The sequence below is a fragment of the Colias croceus genome, chromosome 2 (genome assembly GCF_905220415.1).
Source record: "Colias croceus chromosome 2, ilColCroc2.1".
Lineage (NCBI taxonomy): Eukaryota > Metazoa > Arthropoda > Insecta > Lepidoptera > Pieridae > Colias > Colias croceus.
In genome coordinates this window covers 13,222,635-13,244,527 of record NC_059538.1, presented here as the reverse complement: position 1 = coordinate 13,244,527, position 21,893 = coordinate 13,222,635, and the positions used below count along the sequence as shown (strand labels likewise).

Here is a 21,893-nt window from a genome sequence, read left to right as displayed (position 1 = left end):
CAGGGGGGAATTGACTGGGAGCCGTCGAGGGCGTGGAGACGCTAAACCGGATATAACGATGATCCGAGAGCGTCTCCACGTCCAAAAGAACCCTCCAGTCTTGTATACGACGAGCGAGAGGGGGGCTCGCAAACGTGACATCTACAATGGATCCACCCCTCTGCCGAACACACGTTAATTCTGCTCCACGGTTAACAACCGTCAGTCCCGACGCAACTGCCCAGTCAGCGAGTGTCGAGCCACGTATATCACTTGCCACGCAGCCCCAAGACACCGACTTGGCGTTCAGGTCCCCGGCCACAAGCACAGATTGAGGTTGTGCGAAGTCTAGCAGATCCCTCAGCTCAACCAAGAACTGCTCGAAATCGGCGAGGCAGCGGTTCGGCGAGAAGTACGCCCCCACAACGGTGAAGCCATTGACAACCGCCGAGACGCATCCCCGTCGCCTTATGATTTGCTCAAGCTGTGTGTCGCCTTGAGCAACCAGCGCCACCAAGCCGTCCAGATCGCCCACCCAGTTATCCCGGGGGGGCAGATTGTATGGCTCAGACACTACCGCCACGTCAATCTCCCACTCTGCCAGACTCTGATGTAAAAGGTCCTGGGCCCTGGCACAGTGGTTGATGTTGGCCTGTAGGAAACGCAGTGGGGCCATTACTGCGTTTCCATGGCTGCCTCCGTTTGCGGTACCTCATCAGGCACCGGAGCAGAGCGTGATGGCGTTGGAGCGCCATCTTGCTTCCGCATTCCACCTCTTTTAGGCTTCGGGGCCTTACAGGCTGCGCTTCCAAGCCGATGCTCTGCCGGTAGCTTTGCCTCCGTGCATAGGGCGCAGCGAGCGGAGGCGGCATCGCATCCACCAGCTTTATGGCCTGTTTCACTGCAGCGGAAGCAAGTGGCACTCCTGTCCGTCGGCGAGGAGCACGTGGCGCTGACATGGCCCAACTCCAGGCAGCGGTAACAGCGCAGGGGCTTCTGCTCGGTGAGAGAGACTTTCGCCGAAACCCACCCAACCATTACGCGCCCCGCCTGCGCCAGCTTCTTCGCCGCAGTCACCGGGCAACTAACCCAGGCTGATACAGCACCTCGGGGGCCCGCGCGCAGGCCACCACACTTCACATGCTCCGCGGTACACTCCCCTGCGCGCGAGACCGCGGCCGCAATGTCCTCGACTGTGGCCGAGTCATCCAGGCCAGTGATTCGCAAGTCTGCGCACTTGACCGGCCTGGACACCTTAACGTTATCCTCACCGAGGACCTCCCGCAATTTGGCGGCAAGGGAGTCCGCTTCCTTGGTGCTGGAAGCACCGGGGATCTCTAGTATCCTGGCACCAGTGACAGCGCGCTTAAAACGCATTGCCCTGATGCCAATTTCGGCGAGGTCTATTCCACGCCGCGCCTCCGTCAAAACACCGGCGTAGGTTACGCCACGCTCCTTCGCACTCGGCTGCAGGGTAAGGACGACAGCCGAGGAATTCGGAGCGTGGAGCTTTCGCGACTTCTTCTTGCGGGACTTAGCCGCAGGCTTCTTCCCTTTCCCCTTATTTCCTTTTCCTCGCTTTCCGACCACAGTCCACTCTCCGTCCTTTGACGGCTGCTGCGGGGGGCCGGATGACGTGGCCAGCGTATCTTTTCTGAGGGGCTTTGAACCCGCCGGAACAGGCTGCACGGGGACCCTTTCCTTCCCCTTCGCCAATTTCTTTTTCCTCTTCTTCGAGGTTGCCTCGATCTCCAAAGTTGGGACCGCCGTCTGCTTCGCGGTTTTCTTAATTGCGGGCCCAGACACCGATCTACCCGGTTGCGATGACGCCGCAACACCTGCATATGTCCTCGCCTTTGATGGAGGGGGCGGGGCGAGGTCATCGACCATCGCTTGTTCAGCCGCCTTCGCCGCTTTCCTGCTATGCGCCGCCAGCAGACGCTCCTCTAGAGCCTCAAATCTCGCGTTGATCATTGCACCGACCTGGCGCAAGATGACAGCAACCAGATCGGAGTCCGAATCTTGGGGCTGAGCAGGCAGCGACGAGCCCTGAGAGGCCTTCACCTCTTGGAGCTCCCTTTTCAGGGAGTCGAGCTCCGCCTGTAGGCGGGAATTGGCTGCCTGCAGCAATCTCGTCTCCTCAGAGACAGTGTGTTTCTCTAATTGTGCTACTGACTGCCCAATGTCATCGTGGGCCAATTTCAAGGCCTTTTTGAAGGTGCCCTTGAGATTTGATGACTTGGTCAACACCTTCTCAATTGTAGCCAGGTCCTCGGCAATGCGGCGACTGAGAGCCTCGGACGTGCTCGACTTTACTGGTATGGGTGGGAGCGGAGCGCTAGCTCGCGCCACTTCAATGCGCTCGGCGCACTCAGAAACCTCCTTCTCGGCCTGCGCCTCCAACTCCATCTTACGCACCCTCGTCAAATCAAATGTGGCCTCGCGCCGCGTGGCGCTTGAACCCGATGGGCGGCCCTTCCCTCTTTTTGAGGAAGTCTTAATAAATGAGGATACAAGACCCCCAGTTCCATCTTCTGTGTCGGAACCAGAACAACTGGTGTCCAGCGTCCGCTTCCGCCACAGCCTGTCTTTGCAATCCATTTCTACAATGCTGTTGACAGAGCTGGAGCTCGAAAGCAGCACAGCCCTGCCCCGCCTTGTTTCGACACGTGCCGGAGAAATACTTCCGTCAGTATCTTCCAAATCATAAAAGTTTTCGGTGTCCATAATTGTGTTTTTGCTAGAGTCGTCGTTGATCGGTTCGGAGTTAAAGGACATTTTTGTTCCCACGAGTATGGGGGATATAAAACGTCCATCCGGGCGGTGCCCCCTGCACCCGGATAACCCTTTTACACCATGGAGGTCGGGCGGTATCCATGGGTGTACACAGCTAAAAGCTCACGCTCTCCCGAGCCAAACTGTCCAAGAAGGACAGGAAATCCACGCCGCTGGACTACAACGCGGATTTGAGTGTTTTTTGATGAGGTGTCCTTCCTCTCAGGCCAGCCGATTAAGGCAAGCCTCCTGGGCCGTCGTAGCTGCTAGACGTGACAACAACACTACGACGGATAACAGGTTGCCCGACGGGAGGTCGAAGCCCCTAACCAGGCGACAGAAGACCTGCCGCCCAGCCCGCCGCGCCGCGATTGTTACAATCGCCATCCATCGCTGCAGAGCAGCCCGTCGTCCAGTAGGACTAAAACGTCCGCAACCACTGGTTGCCATACCACGCCGCAAAAGCAGCACTGTCCGAATACGAACCCAGCAGTTTCTCTGCAAAGCAGAGATTGCAACGAGGACGTGGTAGCCCTCGAGTTCCTCCACGCTGATTTTGGTCCGCGCCGGCAAGACCACCGGTACCCCCCATATCTGGGGGGCCTCCCCCTATCCGCCACCTGGGGACGCGCCCGATGGGAGACCAGAAACTCCACACGGGAACCTAACCTAACCTAACCTAACCTAACCTAACCTAACCTAACCTAACCTAACCTAACCTAACCTAACCTAACCTAACCTAACCTAACCTAACCTAACCTAACCTAACCTAACCTAACCTAACCTAACCTAACCTAACCTAACCTAACCTAACCTAACCTAACCTAACCTAACCTAACCTAACCTAACCTAACCTAACCTAACCTAACCTAACCTAACCTAACCTAACCTAACCTAACCTAACCTAACCTAACCTAACCTAACCTAACCTAACCTAACCTAACCTAACCTAACCTAACCTAACCTAACCTAACCTAACCTATTTTTTTTTTTTTTTTTTTTTTTTTTTTTTTTTTTTTTTTTTTTTTTTTTTTTTTTTTTTTTTTATAGTGGAGAATGCATTTAGGCATACCCAGAGCGCTCGGGGAAAGGGCCCTGGGTTATGTCGGACTCACACCGCAGAATGCGGTGACTACCGACTAAACTCCACTGTGTTCCGTCACTCCGCTGTATTGGCAGGGTCGCGGGTATTTGGTCGAACCACTTCCGCAACCCCGTCAGCGGCAGCCTATTTTTTATATAGGCCCATCGCGATTAAGGCCTGGCTTGAGATCGCCAGTTTCTCCTTCCTGGGGGGCGGCGTGAACGGAACACGTCTCACGCCGCCTCACCGCACCGGACGATGGATTATGTCCCCGTTCCACCGTCCGGCACCCATCATTAGGGAAGCAAGTCGCGACCGTGTACAGCGGTTGCGACTCGGCGACTGCGCCCAATAAGACGTCGCCGCCGAATAGGATCTGCGTTGGGATCTCCCTCGCGGACTCGCTCTGCTTCCTCCTTCTGCGACATCACATCTTCACAGAATGTGATAGCCGCGCGCCACGACCTGTCGCTGCCAACCATTGCGCGAGCTATGGAAGACAGAGAGAGGTCAGGGCCGACGACTGCGACTAGGCGAGCACGGGGCTCGGACCACGCGGGGCACACGGCGAGAGTGTGGTCTGCCGTGTCCTCCGGACTGTCACACCAATGGCAAGCCATTTGCGGCTCCCGCCTGGCGACTTTGCACAAGTACCACCCGAAACAGCCGTGTCCGGACAGCACCTGTGTCAGGCGGAAGGTAATTGCCCCATGCCGCCTGTCGCACCATTCGCGTAGGACCGGTCGGATGGCTTCGACCGTCCTCGCTCCTGCGCTGGGCCTCTCGAGCCGGCGTTCCCACTCCCTGAACCGCCGCTCGAGAGCATCGGCCCTCCATTGCTGGACTTGCTCCAGGTATGGATTAATTCCATGCGATCTGGACGCGGTGACGCGGCGATAAACGTCCGCCAGCATCTCGGCATCCAGGTCCCACGGGGGCGTCCCAGCCATGACACACGCGGCCTCGAAGGACACTGTGCGATATGCCCTCACGACTCTGAGCGCCATGACCCGCTGCGGTCTACGCAAGTAGGGTCGGGTACGGACGCTCAAAGAGTCGGCCCAAATGGGCGCACCATAAAGGGCCATGGAGCGAATGACGCCGGTGTATAGACGACGACACGCACCCCCAGCCCCTCTTAGATTCGGGAGCAGACTTCCAAGTGCCCCGGCCACCCCAACAAGACGGGGAGCGAGGCGACGAAAGTGATCCACAAATGTCCACCGGCTGTCCAGCACGATGCCCAGGTAGCGCAAGGTGGAACCGACGCCGATGGACGTGCCACCCACCTGGATAGCTGAACCAGCAGCCTGCGCCCTTCGACGGCCGCGAAACAAAATCGCTTCGGACTTGTTGAGAGCGACCTCTAAGCCAAGTCGTCTGATTCGGTGCACAACTTCCGCCACACCAGCGGTCGCAATAAGGGCTGCCTCCCTAACCTAACCTAACCTAACCTAACCTAACCTAACCTAACCTAACCTAACCTAACCTAACCTAACCTAACCTAACCTATTTCTAAAAAGTATCAGGAACTCTAGAACTCAACTGCACGCAATAAGAACTCACATTATTTTTTTGATCTGCCAAAAATGCTCTGCTACGGGAAGTTGGCAGATCATTTTTTCAAATGTCGTTTTTTCAGTTAAAACGCCAGAACTATTTCTAAAAAGTATCAGGAACTCTAGAACTCAACTGCACGCAATAAGAACTCACATTATTTTTTTGATCTGCTAAAAATGCTCTGCTAAGTTCACGGACATACTTTTCGTTAGGTTAGTTTGTAGCAAGCACTAATTTACAAATATAATAATAAACAATAATAATAATTAATTTTTACATACTTATTAATGTCTTAAGTAAGGTTTTGGTGGTAACTTTAAACTTATTAGAGGTCAAAACTTAAATCCAAGATGGCACCGACGAAAATTTTACATCTTTTCGTCATTGGTTTCATTTTTATGGTTTTTGGGGTAGCTATTAACCAATATGAGGTCAAAACTTAAATATAAGATGGCGCCGCCAAAAATTTTATATCTTTTCGTCATGGGTGTCATTTTCATGGTTATTGAGGTAGCTATTAACCAATATGAGGTCAAAACTAACATCCAAGATGGCGCCGCTGAAAATTTTACATCATTTCGTCATAGGTGTCATTTTCATGGTTTTTGGGGTATCTACTAACCAATATGAGGTCAAAACTAAAATTTTAAATGGCGCCGCCGAAAATTTTACATCTTTTCGTCATGGGTGTCATTTCAAACTATGAAAATTACACCCATCACGGAAAGATGTCAAATTTTCACCGGCGCCATGTTGTATTTTGATTTTGATCTCTTATTAGTTAAAAGCTAGCACAAAAACGATATTGCATACAGTTCGTAGTTTTGTAAAACACTCACACTTTTTTAAGTTAGTTGAATATACATACATACCTACCTACTTATCAGAATTATTGTACCCTTGTACCTACCTGCTAATAAAAGTAACAAAATGAATTTTTAAAGTTCGTAGTAATGTTCTGGAATCAATTTCAGTAAAATTTTAAAATTTTAAATAATATCAAGTATGAAGATCATCTATAAAATGGAATGCGCTATGTTTACGTGCGTGATGTTTCCGCGAACCTCGTTACGACCACTTACCACCACTTACTTAGATACCTGAGTAACGCAGAAAAGTGACAGCGTCCTTAAAAAACATTTTTTCAAATACATGTAGAAAAGCATTACAATATTTTTTTAATAAAACACATTTTTAAGTTAAGACATTTATTTTAGTTCGAAAATTTTCAAAAATACAAGTTTTACCAAGTCGAAATTTTAAATCTGAGGAGCACTCGTAAAAAAAATAAATAATCGACATCGACTATCACTAATTCACGAAGACATTAATTATTATTAATTTATTAAGAACTACGAACGAACGAAGTACCTATGTAAAATATTATAAGTCGATATTATTGTCAGGGAATTGGTGGGGACAGCGCGCGTTGCTGGCGCAGGGGAGGTGCGGTGAGGGGGCACGCGGGGCGGCTATAACCGCTCCCCGTCGCTGCTCTGCGACACGTCGGGGCGCGTGCGGTAGCGCGGTGCGGCGCGAGGCGGCGGCGCGCGCAGGGCCAGCGGCTCCTGCGCCGGCGCGGCCTCGACTTGCCCCTCGGCCGCCGCTGCCGCCAGCGCGTCGCCGCGCTCCAGAGACCACTGTCGCCGTAGGACACGCGGTCCGCTGGTCACGCGACTTATAACAGAACACAGATACGAGTATTTAGGAGATAAAAGTTATAAAAATATTAGATAGGGTATATTTGAAATACATTATAGTTACGGATTTAAAACAGTTTTTTATTTGTTTATTTCTTTTAGTTTACTGAGTAAAATATGTTTCGAATGAACGCACGTATGAATGACGAATAATTAATGACGCAATCATCCGGTTGAATCTGCTATTCGATTTACTTGCGCCTTCATTGAACGACGACGTATGTACATATTATTATAGATTTAATTATGTTTAATTCGATTTAACTTATCTTACCGAATTGATTCCTACGTGAGTGGTGCGACAGGCGGCATGGGGCCATCACCTTCCGCCTGACACAGGTACTGTCCGGACACGGTTGTTTCGGGCGGTACCTGTGCAAAGTCGCCAGACGGGAGCCGCAAATGGCTTGTCATTGGTGCGACTGTCCGGAGGACACGGCAGACCACACTCTCGCCGTGTGCCCCGCGTGGTCAGAGCCCCGTGCTCGCCTAGTCGCAGTCGTTTGCCCTGATCTCTCCCTGCCTTCCATAGTTCGTGAAATGGTTGGCGGCGACAGATCGTGGTCCGCGGCTATCACATTCTGCGAGTATGTGATGTCGCAGAAGGAGGAGGCAGAGCGGGTCCGCGAGAGAAACCCTTCCTCGTCGTCCTATTGGGCGTCGTCGCCGTGTCGCGGCCGCTTTACACGGTCGCGACCTGCCTCCCTGATGATGGGCACCGGATGGTGGAACGGGGATATAATCCATCATCCGGTGCGGAGAGGCGGCGTGAGAAGTGTTCCACTCACGCCGCCCCCCTAGGAAGGTAGACCTGGCGGCCTCCCGCCACATTCGCGTTGGGCCTGGAGATAGGCTGCCGCTGACGGGTCCGCGGACGCGGTTCTACCGAATACCCGCGGCCCCGTCTATAAAGCGGCACGGCGGAACACAGTGGAGTTTAGTCGGTAGGTCCCTGCACTCAGCAGGGTGAGTCCGACATAACCCAGGGCTCTTTCCCCGAGTGCCCTGGGTATGCTTAAATGCATTCTCCACTATTAAAAAAAAAAAAAAAAAAAAAAAAAAATCTTACCGAATTGATGGTATCAATGTTAAAAAAATAAAGTATACAAGTCCGAATAGGGCAGCGGCAAGCCGCATGGAGTGCGGTTGTGCGTGGTTACCGTTCGGAGAGGCGCGGCGTGTCGAGCGCGCCGGCCACGGTGGAGAGCGAGGCGCGCAGGTAGCGGTAGCGCGCGCCCGCCGGCGGCGAGCTGTCCGCCGACGCAGCGCCCGACCGCTGCCAGCCTGCACGGAGCCGCAGATTATCGACTGATCACAATTCACACTACATCAAGAGCAGATAAAATTAATGCTCTTCTCCAAATATATTTAACAATATTCACGACTAGATTCTAGAGTTTCAGGAAACAAATGTTGTTGATATTTAACTCTAAAAATATATAAAATCTTATCTAAGACAAACTGAAAAATCATTAGTCTTTTCTTTAATAAATTAAGAACGATTTTTAAAAAGATTCAGCCGATTCGTAAGTTGACCTATGGGGCTGGCTGGCTATTAAGCTGAAAGGCGATGAAGACGAGGCCACAGTATTAGGGTAGACTGGGTACGGTTGTGCCAGGGTACCGTTGTGACAGTCGCTGTATTGTCGAAAATATAGGGATTAGCGGGGGGCGTGCAAGGGGAAAGACGGGCGCCTTGCACGTCTCAACCTGTGTCACAGTGTTGCGTCATCCGACGCGCAGAGTGTACGTGACCAGGAGCATATTTTGATTTTTGAACGCAAAAAGTAAGTATTTTGATTCATTATTATTTCGTAATTTCTATTACATGTATACTGATAGGGTATTGAGTGTTGTTCATCGATATAAATCAAATAGTAGCAGTGTAATATCAGTGGTTACATTTATTGTAGGTTATTTTGTTTTGACGTGGTGGTGTTTCTTTTATTAAAACGATCTGTGGGTACAGTTGTGACATTTTTACTGGGTACGGTTGTGACATAAGTAAAAGCGGTTGTTTATTGTTTTAGATGCCTAGAATACGCAAACGAAAGACTACAAGAGCACAGTGCAGCTTGAATCAGTATGAAGATGCTTACAAAGAAACTAAACGCGGGACTTCTTTGCGACAAGCTGCGGAAATGCATGATGTTAATCGTATGTCACTATTAAGGTATATTCGAAAACACGATAATGCCAGCAATAGCAATGTTCAACCATCTACTTCTGCCATACCATCAGTTTTTTCTCCTGAAATTGTTCGGCCCTTTCCAAAAGCTTCCCAAAGAAAAACGCGAGGACCTAGAACCAAGAAGTCTACGATTTACACGGACACGCCTGAAGAGGCAGTCAGGCAAGAATATGAAGCAAAAGAAAAACGACTGAAGGCAAAGGGCATCAAAAAAAATCTCAATGAGCCGAAAGGAAAAGGAAAAGGTAAAGCAACGAAAAGGAAACAATCACCGTCAATATCAGATGAAGAAGAATATTTTTGTTTGGTGTGCCTTGGTTCATATTCTGAAAGTAGGCCTGGCGGAAAATGGATTAAATGCCAAGGAAAGTGTAACCTTTGGGCCCATGTAGACTGTACAAATGGTAGTCGGTATTATATTTGTCACAACTGTGATGAGTCGGATTAGATTAGTTGTCAAACTTACTTTTATAAATTTTCACATGCTACATTTCTAAAAAAATATTTGAGTTCCTGTTTAAAAGATTTTGAGCACGTTGTTATGTTTTGAGTTTAGTTTCAAAATAGAATAGAGTTTAAGTTCTAATGTGATTATGAACATGATTAATATAAGTATTATATTTGTTAAGTCCGCTTTAACTAATTTTAAGTGCAGACTGTTATAAATACTTTAAGGTACTTAAATAGTGGGTATAGATGAAGACTGGCTGTACTAATGAAGACTACTGATTGTAACCAAAGATCCTATAGTGCCTTATATGTTGTAAGAAATTAAAATGTTCAAAGATTTTATTTCTTTTGTTAGGAAAGTATAATTTAGTTGATTATTATATAAAAATAAACAAATATTTTTTGCAATTAAAGTGTTTTATTGGCATTTTAGAGTATTTTTATCTTATTTTGTGATCATATTAAGGTATTTCCATCGTGTCACTATTGACCCCCAGTACTGTCACAACCGCCCTTGGGGTGGGTAGTGGGTACGGTTGTGACAATTTACCTTTTTTTTTAAATTTCATTTTATGAACTAACCATTTGATTTAGACATATACTTTCATGTTTATACGTTAAGCAATGAACAAACTTCATTAGAATACATTTTTTGTTCAGATTAATAGCATAAATAAAAAGCTATAGTCAATCATTTGAAAATTGTCACAACCGTACCCAGTCTACCCTACAATATTTTCTAAACGAGATAATTCAATTGTCCCCCTGTTTATTTGTGGAGTATAGTTACCTACCCCTCCAATATCTCAAACTCATTAAACAACTTCATCTCGAACTTATACAATTTTCCAACAACTCAAAAACAAAATTCTCCAACAAACTAGAATCATCAAATATCAATTATCAAACATGTCTAACCTATTCGGATATGTCAGTTGCACACTTGCAGTGGTAGCACTGAAGAGCTCGAAAACAAAATGAAATCCATGCTAAGCTATCTAATATCTATACAGACTTTTCAAAGGCGTTCGCCATGGTTGATCAGAGCCTCCTTATCCAAAATTGTGTCACGCAGAAAGTGGCTCTTTTGGCAAAGAGTCTTTGCTAAGATGGTGCGAATAATATAATCTGCGTAATATATACCAATAATTAGTGGCTTAATTTAATAATATTAATTTAAATTTATAACTTAGTTTACCGCCCGATGAGGGGTCGGAGCACTGTCTCTCGACTGCTTGTGTGGGAAGGGGTAGAGGCTCATCAGAAATCTCGCTTTCATTTTCGGCCTCAGTTTCAAATAAAACTTCCTCGGACCTGAAATATATTTCAATGCTTTTTAGACAATTTGGTTGGAATAATTACTATTTTAATATAATAACAATATATCGAAAGACAAAATATTATGTATATTGATAGAGCTGGGGTTTAGCATTACAATTAATAAAGTTTTAAGAATACCCATAGAGTTTTTTTTTAAGTTAAAATGTTAGGCAACTCACTTGAGCTCGTATTAAGTAACTCTCGCCGTTACGTAGTAATTTTTCAACATTTGTTACAATATGCTGGGCTAATTCCTTTTTTTACTCCGAATAAATTAATTCTATTCTATTCTAATACTAATTTAAATAAAGGCAATCCTTTTATGACTGTTTGTGGTTGGAAGCTAATAGTGTCTGTAATACTTTCGAACCCGGTTTTCATGATTATATCCATTTTACACATATACACTGTATATTTCTTTTTTTTTATTACACTACCTCAAAATCAACTCACTCAAGAGGCGGAGGTGTCGGAAGTGTTTTATCAAAGCCATCCTTGCCGAGCAGCCAATACGTGTGCATAGCGCCCTTGCCCTTCACTTGCGTAAGGCCCCGCGAGCGCAGCCGGTACCCGCCCGCGGCCACCAGCCGCTCCGCGGTCGCACTCGACACCTGAATGCGCCACGCCGCCCCTGTGGCATACATACACGCTTAATGTCCTGCAACTACCGAAGAGAAAAACGAAACAGGCCGTTCCTCGCTACCGGTGGACTCCATACGCGACGCAGTGTTGACGGTGTCACCGAAGAGGCAGTAACGGGGCATGGTGAGGCCCACGACGCCGGCGCAGCAAGCTCCGCTGTGCAGGCCGATGCGCAAGTGGAGCGGCGACGCGGGGGAATGTCGTATGCGGAACCGACCGGCCAGGTGCAGCAGGTGCAGGGCCATAGTTGCCACGTTCTCGGCGTGGTCCGTGCAGCGAATCGGAAGTCCACCCACTACCATATATGCGTCACCGATGGTCTCCACCTCGAATCATACGAGGTTATTTTTATATTATTTATATAGAAAGTATAAAGTGTTATCGTGTGATATGCAATTATAGTACATACATCGTTTTTACCTTATAGACGCGGTACTGTTCTATAGCAGCATCGAAAGTAGTGTAGAGGTCGTTGAGTAGATCGACGACCTGCACAGGAGTGGAGCGCGCCGCGATGGCCGTGAATCCGACGATGTCGCTGAAGTAAATGGACACTTCTTCGAACTCCTCCGGCTCTACGCGCAATCCGAACATCAGACGCTCGGCCACCGATCTGAATGAACGCATCGTTTCGATCTTTTACGAGTTCATAAACAGTGCAATACCTCACACAACATTTTCCGACATTACCCACCTAGGAAGCATTCTATTGAGTAATTGTTCGGTTTTCTTTTTTTCCATGTCAAGTTGCTCCGTTCGTTCCTTAATTAATTCTTCTAAATTATTGCTATATTTTTCCAACATTTCAAACATCGAGTCCACAATATTTATTTTACTGGAAAGATTATTTACAGTTAAAATTATTGTCGTGTATGTTATTTGTTTATTTATAATTAAAGCGGTATTACACCAATCACATTAATTATAGCACATAACTTAAATTGCATTATATGAACAAAAAATAAATAAAATCAAATTACAATTTATAAAAAAAAAAGTTCAAAATTTTCCACAAAAGCCGACAACAATGAGCACCATCTATCCGCAAACAGATCACATTCTCGGTTAAACTTGAGGAGAGCATTGCGCGCAGGAAGATCGCGCGGCAATATTAATGCGAATAGGCATTATTAATGCGAAAGTTTGTGAGGATGGATGTATGTGTATGTATGTTTGTTAATCTTTCACGCAAATACCTACTACTGAACCGATTACAATGACATTTCGCACACATATAGAGGGTAACTTCGTTTAGGTGATAAGGCTCAGGCTGTAGTGTGAGCCAGCGGTATTGCAAAAAGCTCATGCTTGCGTGCTGGACAGTAATTATTAGGCACAAATACGTGAGATATATTATTACAACAGTGAATGAGGCACGAAAGAGTTACCGGCCGCGGTGCAGGTGGCGGAAGATGTCGTACAAGCCGTTGAAGTCGGGGCGGACGTCGGGCTGCTCGCTCCAGCACTGGCGCATCACGTTCACCGCCTCAGGCGGCGCGGCGCCCATCGACACCGACGGCCGGATCAGTGGAGGAGGCCGGCACAATTTCTCAATTATCTCTGAAATATGTATTTATTAATTTCACATTAGAAACTATATCAATAGTACCAAACTAAAATGTATCTACAATTTTTTGATTATTGTTTTAAGCTTAGATTTTAAGTATTATTCTTATAACAACACTGGCCACTCATCCGGCTTCTCAAGAACCACACAGACGCGTCACCTGGTTTTCAGCGATTCACGCGGCCCACGAGCATCCGCTCCACTAGGAAGTGGATTTGTTGGATTTGCTGCTCAAAAAAGTCGGGTGAAATATTTTAAGGAATGGATCAATTTGGTGTTTTTTTTTTGGGTGTCATCATAAAAAAATATGTTTTCCGATTGATTTTTTGTGGTTTTACACTGATAGTGGCACATCTATCAGGTAAAAGCAATTATGCAGAATGTCAAAATAAAAAACCCAAAATATTGTAGTCAACGCAAGCGAAGCTGAGTTTTTATGCAAGTCATTTTTTTGTCTTGACACACGTTCTGGACGTTCCTAGTCATAGTTTGAACTAACTTTCTAATTTAAAAATAATAATATGAGTGTAGATGAACTAACCTTCTGGTGTCAACGCTAACATACAATAAGGTTCTCCTCGCACAATAACTTCTTGCATTATAATAGCAAATGAAAAAACATCCCCAGCTTGAGTGCCCTGCGCCGTTTCACCGGCCCTCAGCAACTCTGGAGCGGACCATAACAAATCTGAAAAGCGTAGTCGAGCCTTTTTCAAGTAAATATATACATATATGTATGTTGTCTGGTGTCGCCCAGTAAACCAGCGCTATACCGACCATATCGGTATAGTATAGGTCGCCAGTCGCCACACAAATTATATTCTTAGTTTTAATTTTTATGCTTGTTATTTTTATATCCTTTAAGAGTTCATTTTGGCATTGTTTTTTTTTTCTGTGGTGGTGGTAATTTGGTGTGCCTAATAAATTTACCTACTTTATTCTTTTTTATTTTTTAGAAATAAGTAAGTACATATTTCTTTCATTATATCGTATAAAAAATAATATTACCGCGGGCCGTCCTCAAAGGCACAGGTAGCGACTGGGTGTGCGCGAACGCCGACACGCCGTAGTCCGTGACGCGCAGCACCCAGCGCGAGTCGACGACGCAGTTGCGCGACGTGAGGCGGCCGTGCACGCGCAGCGCCGAGCCGTGCAGGTAGCGCATGCCGCGCACCAGGTCCGTGAGCAAAGACAGGCGGAACGTCCAGTCCAGGCGGATGTCGTCCGCCACCAGCACGTCCTCTAGTGAGCCGCGGCTGCACAGCTCGAACACCAGCGCCGGCCGCACCTCGCACAGGCCCCCTGTCGGAAAGATCAAATGCACCATCATTAACTATAATTGTAACGATGACGTTTTCCGTAATTAAGTACTTTGTCATTCGATTATAAAGCTATTTGTCAAGTAATCAAACTTTGAAATATTTCGCGTAATATTTTAGGATAGCTTTATAGTATTGTAAATTTGTAACACCTTTAATATCTAATAAGAAAAACGAATATCAGTTACCGATGAATGGATTCAAGTTCTCGTGGCGTAAACTTTGCATGACCAAAAGTATATCTATCGCTTTTCGTTTCAGTTCCAGGACAGTAGTTGGAAAATATTTCATGTGAACGGGATCACCCTGTAAAATTTATAATAACTATTAATTTGCAAAATAATCAACGAAGTACCTACTTGGATGCAATCGCATAGATAAAGACCTTGTAGCGGATTCGGCCGTCGGACGGGAGGCGCGAGACGCTACACGTGGAGGAAGGCGCCGAAGGAGCCGTCGTCGGGCGCTTCAACAGGTCCGGTTTGTCGGGCTCCGGCCCGTTCAAGTCGTGCAGCTGCTGCAACCACGACAACATGGTCTCCATTCCTTCGCCCACTCTGCGTTGTTCATCGGCGGGAAATTGAAAGTCGGCAGCCGCTAAAATAACCGCTGCTCGGGGACGGCGCTGCATTCGCTTGGCGAGCGTCCGCCGCGTCGTGAAGATCGTGAGGCTGACGGCGCCCAGAGCGATCGCCGCCGCGCCGGCTATGCACAGCATACCCGCTGTCGCCGTTGAGCTTTTTATAGAAATTATTGACATATCGTACATTTCTTCAACGCGTTGTGCGACGTGTTCTTTCCACCAAACATCGACATCGACCGTCCTCTCCCATGACACATCGGTCTCCCATATCTTGCTGTAATCTTCAGACTCTTTTGATTTCGTTACGAATTGTGTGATACGTACCCACATTGGTGTTCCGTTTACTGATTTGCTTTCATACAATTGGAAGATGTTTTCTATATTGTAATTTTTACCAGAATAATATAACCTTAAAGTATCGATGGTGTTGTCGTATGTTTTATTCGGTTCGTAATAATCAATGTCGACAAGAATAATAGCTTTGAGATATTTAACGGAATCTAAACCATATAAATAAGAAGAAATTGTGTCATTATTTTTAATAACATATTGATTTTTATTAACAAATTCACTTTTAGAGTGAGACAAATTCAACGTATTAGAAGCTATGGATGAAGGTTTATCGCGTAAAATATAAGTATTATTTTTATGAAGAGAGCCTATGATACTCTCGCTCGACGGCGACGGCAAAGTTTTCTCATATGGGTCGAGGTCAGATGTAGCATTAGCGATGTTCAAAGTTTGAGTGGATAATGGAACCTCTTGTCTCGCGACATTATAAGAGTCTATAATATGCAGAATTATCAGCATCGGAGCAATATTCCTACGCTTATTTTTCGATCGATCCTTACAAATCACCGATACTGGAACAAAATATAGATATTGAAACGAATTTCTTATTTTATTTCGTCGAACTTTTTGCACGTGCGATACATTTAATATTTTTGACGTAAACTCACCATGGAAATTGTTAATTCCTTCCACATCGAGCGACGTTCGGTGTACCTGCACACCGGCGGCGAGTAGAGCTGTTTCTATTCGGTCTATGGCCTTCTTACATTCCGTGGAGACAGCCGCATCGGGCTCCAGACGCGCTCGCCTCCAGTGCAAGCGACGGGCCAGCACGGCCAGCACGGAGGCGCGCGCGTCCGGCGCCGCGCAGGCCGCCGGCGGCGCGAGGCGCAGAGCGCGGGCCGCGGCCGACGCGGCGGTGCAGGCCTCGCCCCCGGGCCAGCCTACGTACACGCACATCCCTCCAGCGCCCAATGTAGCCAGGGAGTTGCGCGTTATCGTACGACTCGAGTTCTCGCCGCACGTATCTAACAATAAAAATCCATATACTTATAAGTATAAAATAACAGTGAAGAATAAAATATACTCCGAAATCAAATTTAAACTTATTTATTCGGCATAAAGAAGTGCTTTTGTGTCGTCATAACGTCATAGGTTCAGAACAGTTTCTACAGGCAGGAGCCGGAAAGAAACGTTTACAGTTGCATGACATACATAGTTCACGTTTAGTTCATTAATTATTCACACATACCGTCGAAAGGCAGAATACGAAACGGACGTGAGAGCAGATCGTCGCGTAGCGTTGTAGCGGCGTAGCTGCGGAGATTGTGCTCAGAGAAGAGTTGCGGATCGGCAAGAGGGCATGCGGAACGAAGTATAATCAGGAGCGGAGCTTCGGGCGTCGGAGCCGGAGCAGCGAGCGCGAACAGCGCGGCGAGCAGCGCGGCGAGCGGCGCGGCGAGCGGCGCGGCCTGTAGCGCGAGCGAGGCACGACAGCGAGGCGAGAGGCGGGCGCGCATGGCGCGGCGTCAGGGGCCGGCCGCCATGCGCGTGCCGCCCGCGCGCTTCGCTGAACCGATTACACGCTCGCCTGACCGCTCCGGATCAAACGGATCTCTCCTAGGCCGCAAATAATTCGATCGATATACCAGCAGCTCATTCTTGTGTTTATAGGATTTTCGTTTACGACATGGCGTAAATTAAGATTCATAACGTAAAAATAATTTCATCTGTCACAAAACATACAGGTAGCATAAAAAAAAAATACTTATTTGCTCTTGGTAACTACACTTAACTACAGCAAGATGTCAAAAAATATGATAGTCCATCATGTTTCGCTTATAGTATTAAGAATGCAAATATGAAAAATTAAATTAAATTCAACTAAATCCGTAGTAAAACTAAGTCTTATTACAATTAATTGGAATATCATTCCGGATATCTACTAAAACATTTCAATCTACACATACACAATATATAAAATTTAACATCATATTTTGATCAAAAAATTATTTTACGCTATAGAAGCAATTTATGATCAGCCATTTCCATAACTTATTGCACGCCTCCTAAGCGAAGCGTTGAGGTGGGTACTACTGTCACTTCGCGCAAAACATCTGATTTTTCAAACTTAAAATGTCTTTATGTATCATACATTGCACTTGTAAGATAATACATACACACACATTAAGAAAAAACACTATTTTTAACATTCATGATATTTTTGATGTCATTTTTGTTATTTAAACTAGTTAAAAAACAGTTTAAAAAAGTTCTGTCTTGGACGTCCGTGTGTCTGTATGTGCGGAGGATTTTCTTGTTAACACGATAGCGACCGAAATACTTTACTAATCGAGTCTTTTTTTTTCTCTTACGCTTGAGTATGCTCAGGAATAGAACCCTTTCATTTTTCAGGGTCTGATTCGATGTGGTTTAATTGTTATTAAATAAACAAAAAAAATATCGACTTTTTTTGCACGCCTCATAAGCGAAGCGTTGAGGTGAGTACTACTGTCACTTCGCGCAAAACATCTGATTTTTCAAACTTAAAATGTCTTTATGTATCATACATTGCACTTGTAAGATAATACATACACACACATTAAGAAAAAACACTATTTTTAACATTCATGATATTTTTGATGTCATTTTTGTTATTTAGCGACCGAAATACTTTACTAATCGAGTCTTTTTTTTTCTCTTACGCTTGAGTATGCTCAGGAATAGAACCCTTTCATTTTTCAGGGTCTTATTCGATGTGGTTTAATTGTTATTAAATAAACAAAAAAAAAAATATCGACTGTTCTCCATAATTTTAGTATATCTATATATTATATTCTTTATTTTATTTTATTTTTTTTTTATATTTATAGTGTACTCAAAATTCACCATTATAAACTCGATTCTTTATACTATAAGCCAAGGTTTAAAAAAATAAGTTGGTAGTCAGTCCCTTAAACCTGCGCAGTTTCACATCTAGGTGGGGCCACAAGAAAAATAGCTCAATTATTACGGTACCGTTTTCTTTACTTTTCCAACTGTTTTATTTTATTTCTTTTTTATATTTATAGTGTATAAATAATCAATTTTATTGTAAAGGATGCGATTATGAGGCGTGCACTTTTGGATTTTCCAAACTATTTTCTCTTACGCTTGAGTATGCTCAGGAATAGAACCCTTTCATTTTTCAGGGTCTGATTCGATGTGGTTTAATTGTTATTAAATAAACAAAAAAAAATATCGACTGTTCTCCATAATTTTAGTATATCTATATACATATATTCTTTATTTATTTATTTTTTTATATTTATAGTGTACTTACTCAAAATTCACCATTATAAACTCGATTCTTTATACTATAAGCCAAGGTTTAAAAAATAAGTTGGTAGTCAGTCCCTTAAACCTGCGCAGTTTCACATCTAGGTGGGGCCACAAGAAAAATAACTCAATTATTACGGTACCGCTTTCTTTACTTTTCCAACTGTTTTATTTTATTTCTTTTTTATATTTATAGTGTACTCTTTATAAATAATCAATTTTATTGTAAAGGATGAGATTATGAGGCGGGCACTTTTGGATTTTCCAAACTATTTTTTAATTAGATTTCATTCCTGTCCGCCACAACTACTGCAGCGACTTATTTCGGGGGCCCATACAGTGAGAGGGCGAGTCACCACCTGCCAACAATTTTTTATCTTAGTAGAAAGGCAGGTGCCATAGTCTTCCATAGTCCTTAATTCCGGTCCATTAACATCCCATTCCATAGCCCAGTTTATTTTGTTTCCTTATCTTGCAATAGTCCTACATCGGCCGCGGACTGCCCAGGGCTGTATCTCTATAGTGCAGTCATGGGCAGGCTGCGGCTGGTGTCCCACAACACAGTAAAGTTCTCGAAAGGGCCTTTGCGTGTTGGATCCGTGTCCCCACGTAAGCCTTCCAAAGGACCGGGTACCTTCCTTATGATGGTACCCGTGTATTATGGAATTGAGATACATAATAAACACATTTATTGTCAGAATCACATCATGATATACATTTACAAAGGAAAAAGAAATAAAAGAAAAAAAAAAAAAAAGAGGCATCACGTAAAAACTAACGGTTCGATTTTGATAAAACTTGGTATAATTGTACCTTATTATCCTGGGCATAAAATAGGATACTTTTTATCCCGGAAAAATACGTAGAAAAAAAGGAATCTTTATTTTTCTTTATTTTTCCGCACGGACGGAGTCGCGGGCGGAAGCTAGTATCCAATAAAGTATATCCTGTAGCGGGTCTATCCTCGACTCCCGTCACTGATGAAATTCTATAGGTACCTAACGTAGAGTTTCTTGCAAGAGCATCGTTACGTTGTAGTACAATAACAACAATAGGAGCTGCAAGCAAATATTATTCACATCAAAAACATCGAAACACCTCAAAGTTTATGTTTTGATAAGGATTATCAGAAAAATGTGTATGTTTAAAAATAATTAATGTTAAACGTCATTTTAGAATTGTATGAGGTTTTGTTAATGTTCAAAATTCAAATTAAGATCAAATATTATTTTAAAGTGAAACTTTTATTACATCGCCTCAAATGTGTAGCGCATGTCGCGTGACGCACGATACGTACGATAATTATCGTACAAATACGATATTTTTTAGTTAAATGTCTATAGTGTGAAAAAAAATTTCACTTTTACCGTGGTTTCATAAAACCACACAACATTTTATTTTATTTGTATAAGAATATAACAGTCATACCTACATGCTTTCATATAAAAAAGTTTTAAAATTCATAATGACCACGTCATTATATTAACATAATATACAACAATAATTAAAATAGGTACATAAAACAATAAAAACTAGTGTTTCGTTTTTTTTGATGACTAGGTACTTACCTAGTATATAATTTCAATGTTCAAAAAATGAAGCCAAGTATTGTAATAAATAAATATTAGTCACAACTCACAAATAAATAGTAAAATTCAAAATGCCTCTCCTAGATGAAAGGAGTACAGGGGAAGTTGGAAACTCGAACACGAAATGAGGTCAAGCAACACGTTGTACCTAATTAATATCGGCACCGGACAGAGGCGAGGTCCGGACGGGGTACCTGACAGGAGCGGCACACAGGAGCGCAGAGGCGCGCGACGCATCGGGTCGGCGACGCGGTCGCTCGCGGGCCGGCGGCTCAACGCACGCGGCCGGCAGCGGGCGCGCCGCGGCAGCTGCGGTGGCGGCGGGCTGCCGAGTGCCGCCCGCCGCCGCCGCCGGCGAGCCCGCGCGCCGCGCCTGCGCCCGCCGCCGCCGCTCCGCACACGCCGCACTGCCCACTATCAACGAACGGCCAAACTCGTTTCTAGAACCGATACATACCAATAACAATAATTACGTAATATAATTGAAGCTTCACACAGAACCCTCGGTGCGCCAGCTACGTCTACGGTATATACTTATATTTAACGACATTTTTTATTAAATATAATATTACAAGGAGCGATCGGTAGCGAATGGGTCATTAGCTCGTTGGTCATTTTTAAACCTCTGAATATTTATTTTTAAGGCTTAAATTAAATGACCCACTGAAATGAAAAGAAACTTCTTGCCACCTAAAAAAAAACACAAAAATTAAATAAAATCTCTCCGTGTTAATGTGAAATGAGACAAAGAAACACACTTTCTTAATTATTTTATGTATTAGGCATTAACATTGATTATGAAATCGTATTTGACGTTACATTCTTAAAATTTTGAGAATAATAAAATAAATAAACTTGCTTGTGATATGTTTTCCGATTTCCCATACAGCCACACCACAGTATTACAATATTAGGAAATATGGTAATACTGTGGCCATACTATGATAATATTATTGAAGGTGACACGTTACGGTAGAAAACCGAAACAAGTGATTGAGCGAAAAAATAGCTGTATCATTTTCAAGATAAGTATACCTAGCCCGCCAAAGTCGTTAACATGGTCCCCCTCCCCTCTATAATTTCTAAGCATCAAAATATTGATCACGTAAAAAATAAACTTGTGTGGAAACTGGAAACTCTGTTTCGGGTATCTTGTGATCAATTGAGATTGTCAATAAAATAAAAAAAAATTTAGTATAATTTTTCCAGGCTGCACTGTATCTCATAAACCGTGATAGCTAGAAAGCTGAAATTCAAATTTAATTTCATGCATGCTCGCCTGGTCTCGGTCTCACTGCACCACGCTGCACGCAACGGATTTTTTACCGCGCGGATTTTATCTCCATGTATGAATCTTTTGGACGTTTCCACGATGGCGGTAAAGAAATCTCTCGGAAAATAATTCTGTGACGTGATGCAAAATGAACGCGAATCGGTACGAATTATTTCCACGCGGATATTTTGTGTACCTAGTGGCTAGTATAAAGTAAGCATGGCTATCATGTCCGCACTGCGGAAAAAATTC

At 44.6% G+C, this 21,893-nt stretch overlaps 1 protein-coding gene across 3 annotated transcripts; it reads right to left on the bottom strand.

Moving 5' to 3' along the window:
* Window positions 1–6,609: 6,609 nt before the first annotated feature.
* LOC123704653 lies at window positions 6,610–20,695 on the bottom strand. Of its 3 annotated transcripts, XM_045653073.1 has the most exons (15): window positions 20,563–20,695; window positions 16,714–17,081; window positions 16,130–16,489; window positions 14,973–16,033; window positions 14,776–14,893; window positions 14,277–14,570; window positions 13,810–13,956; window positions 13,090–13,261; window positions 12,396–12,536; window positions 12,122–12,314; window positions 11,763–12,027; window positions 11,513–11,690; window positions 10,929–11,053; window positions 8,259–8,382; window positions 6,610–7,075 (listed from the first exon to the last, which is right to left on the bottom strand). In XM_045653073.1, the coding sequence occupies exons 2-15, from the start codon at window positions 16,979–16,981 to the stop codon at window positions 6,871–6,873; spliced, it is 3,651 nt and encodes a 1,216-aa protein (XP_045509029.1). In that variant the 5' UTR covers window positions 16,982–17,081; window positions 20,563–20,695; the 3' UTR covers window positions 6,610–6,870. The 3 variants fall into 3 exon arrangements, with proteins under 3 accessions (XP_045509029.1, XP_045509022.1, XP_045509036.1); XM_045653066.1 differs by lacking the exon at window positions 20,563–20,695 and having other exon boundaries at window positions 16,714–17,225; XM_045653080.1 differs by lacking the exon at window positions 20,563–20,695 and having other exon boundaries at window positions 6,611–7,075; window positions 10,938–11,053; window positions 16,714–17,225.
* Window positions 20,696–21,893: the final 1,198 nt, after the last annotated feature.

What these genes read in the sequence shown, in the direction of transcription:
- LOC123704653 (XM_045653073.1), bottom strand. Translation starts at nt 16,981, where the DNA reads ATGCGCGCCCGCCTCTCGCCTCGCTGTCGTGCCTCGCTCGCGCTACAG. An exon ending in AGGAATTAACAATTTCCATG is followed by an intron (nt 16,034 to 16,129) that starts GTGAGTTTACGT and finishes ATTTTGTTCCAG; the next exon opens with TATCGGTGATTTGTAAGGAT. An exon ending in ACGGCCGAATCCGCTACAAG is followed by an intron (nt 14,894 to 14,972) that starts GTCTTTATCTAT and finishes TAAATTTTACAG; the next exon opens with GGTGATCCCGTTCACATGAA.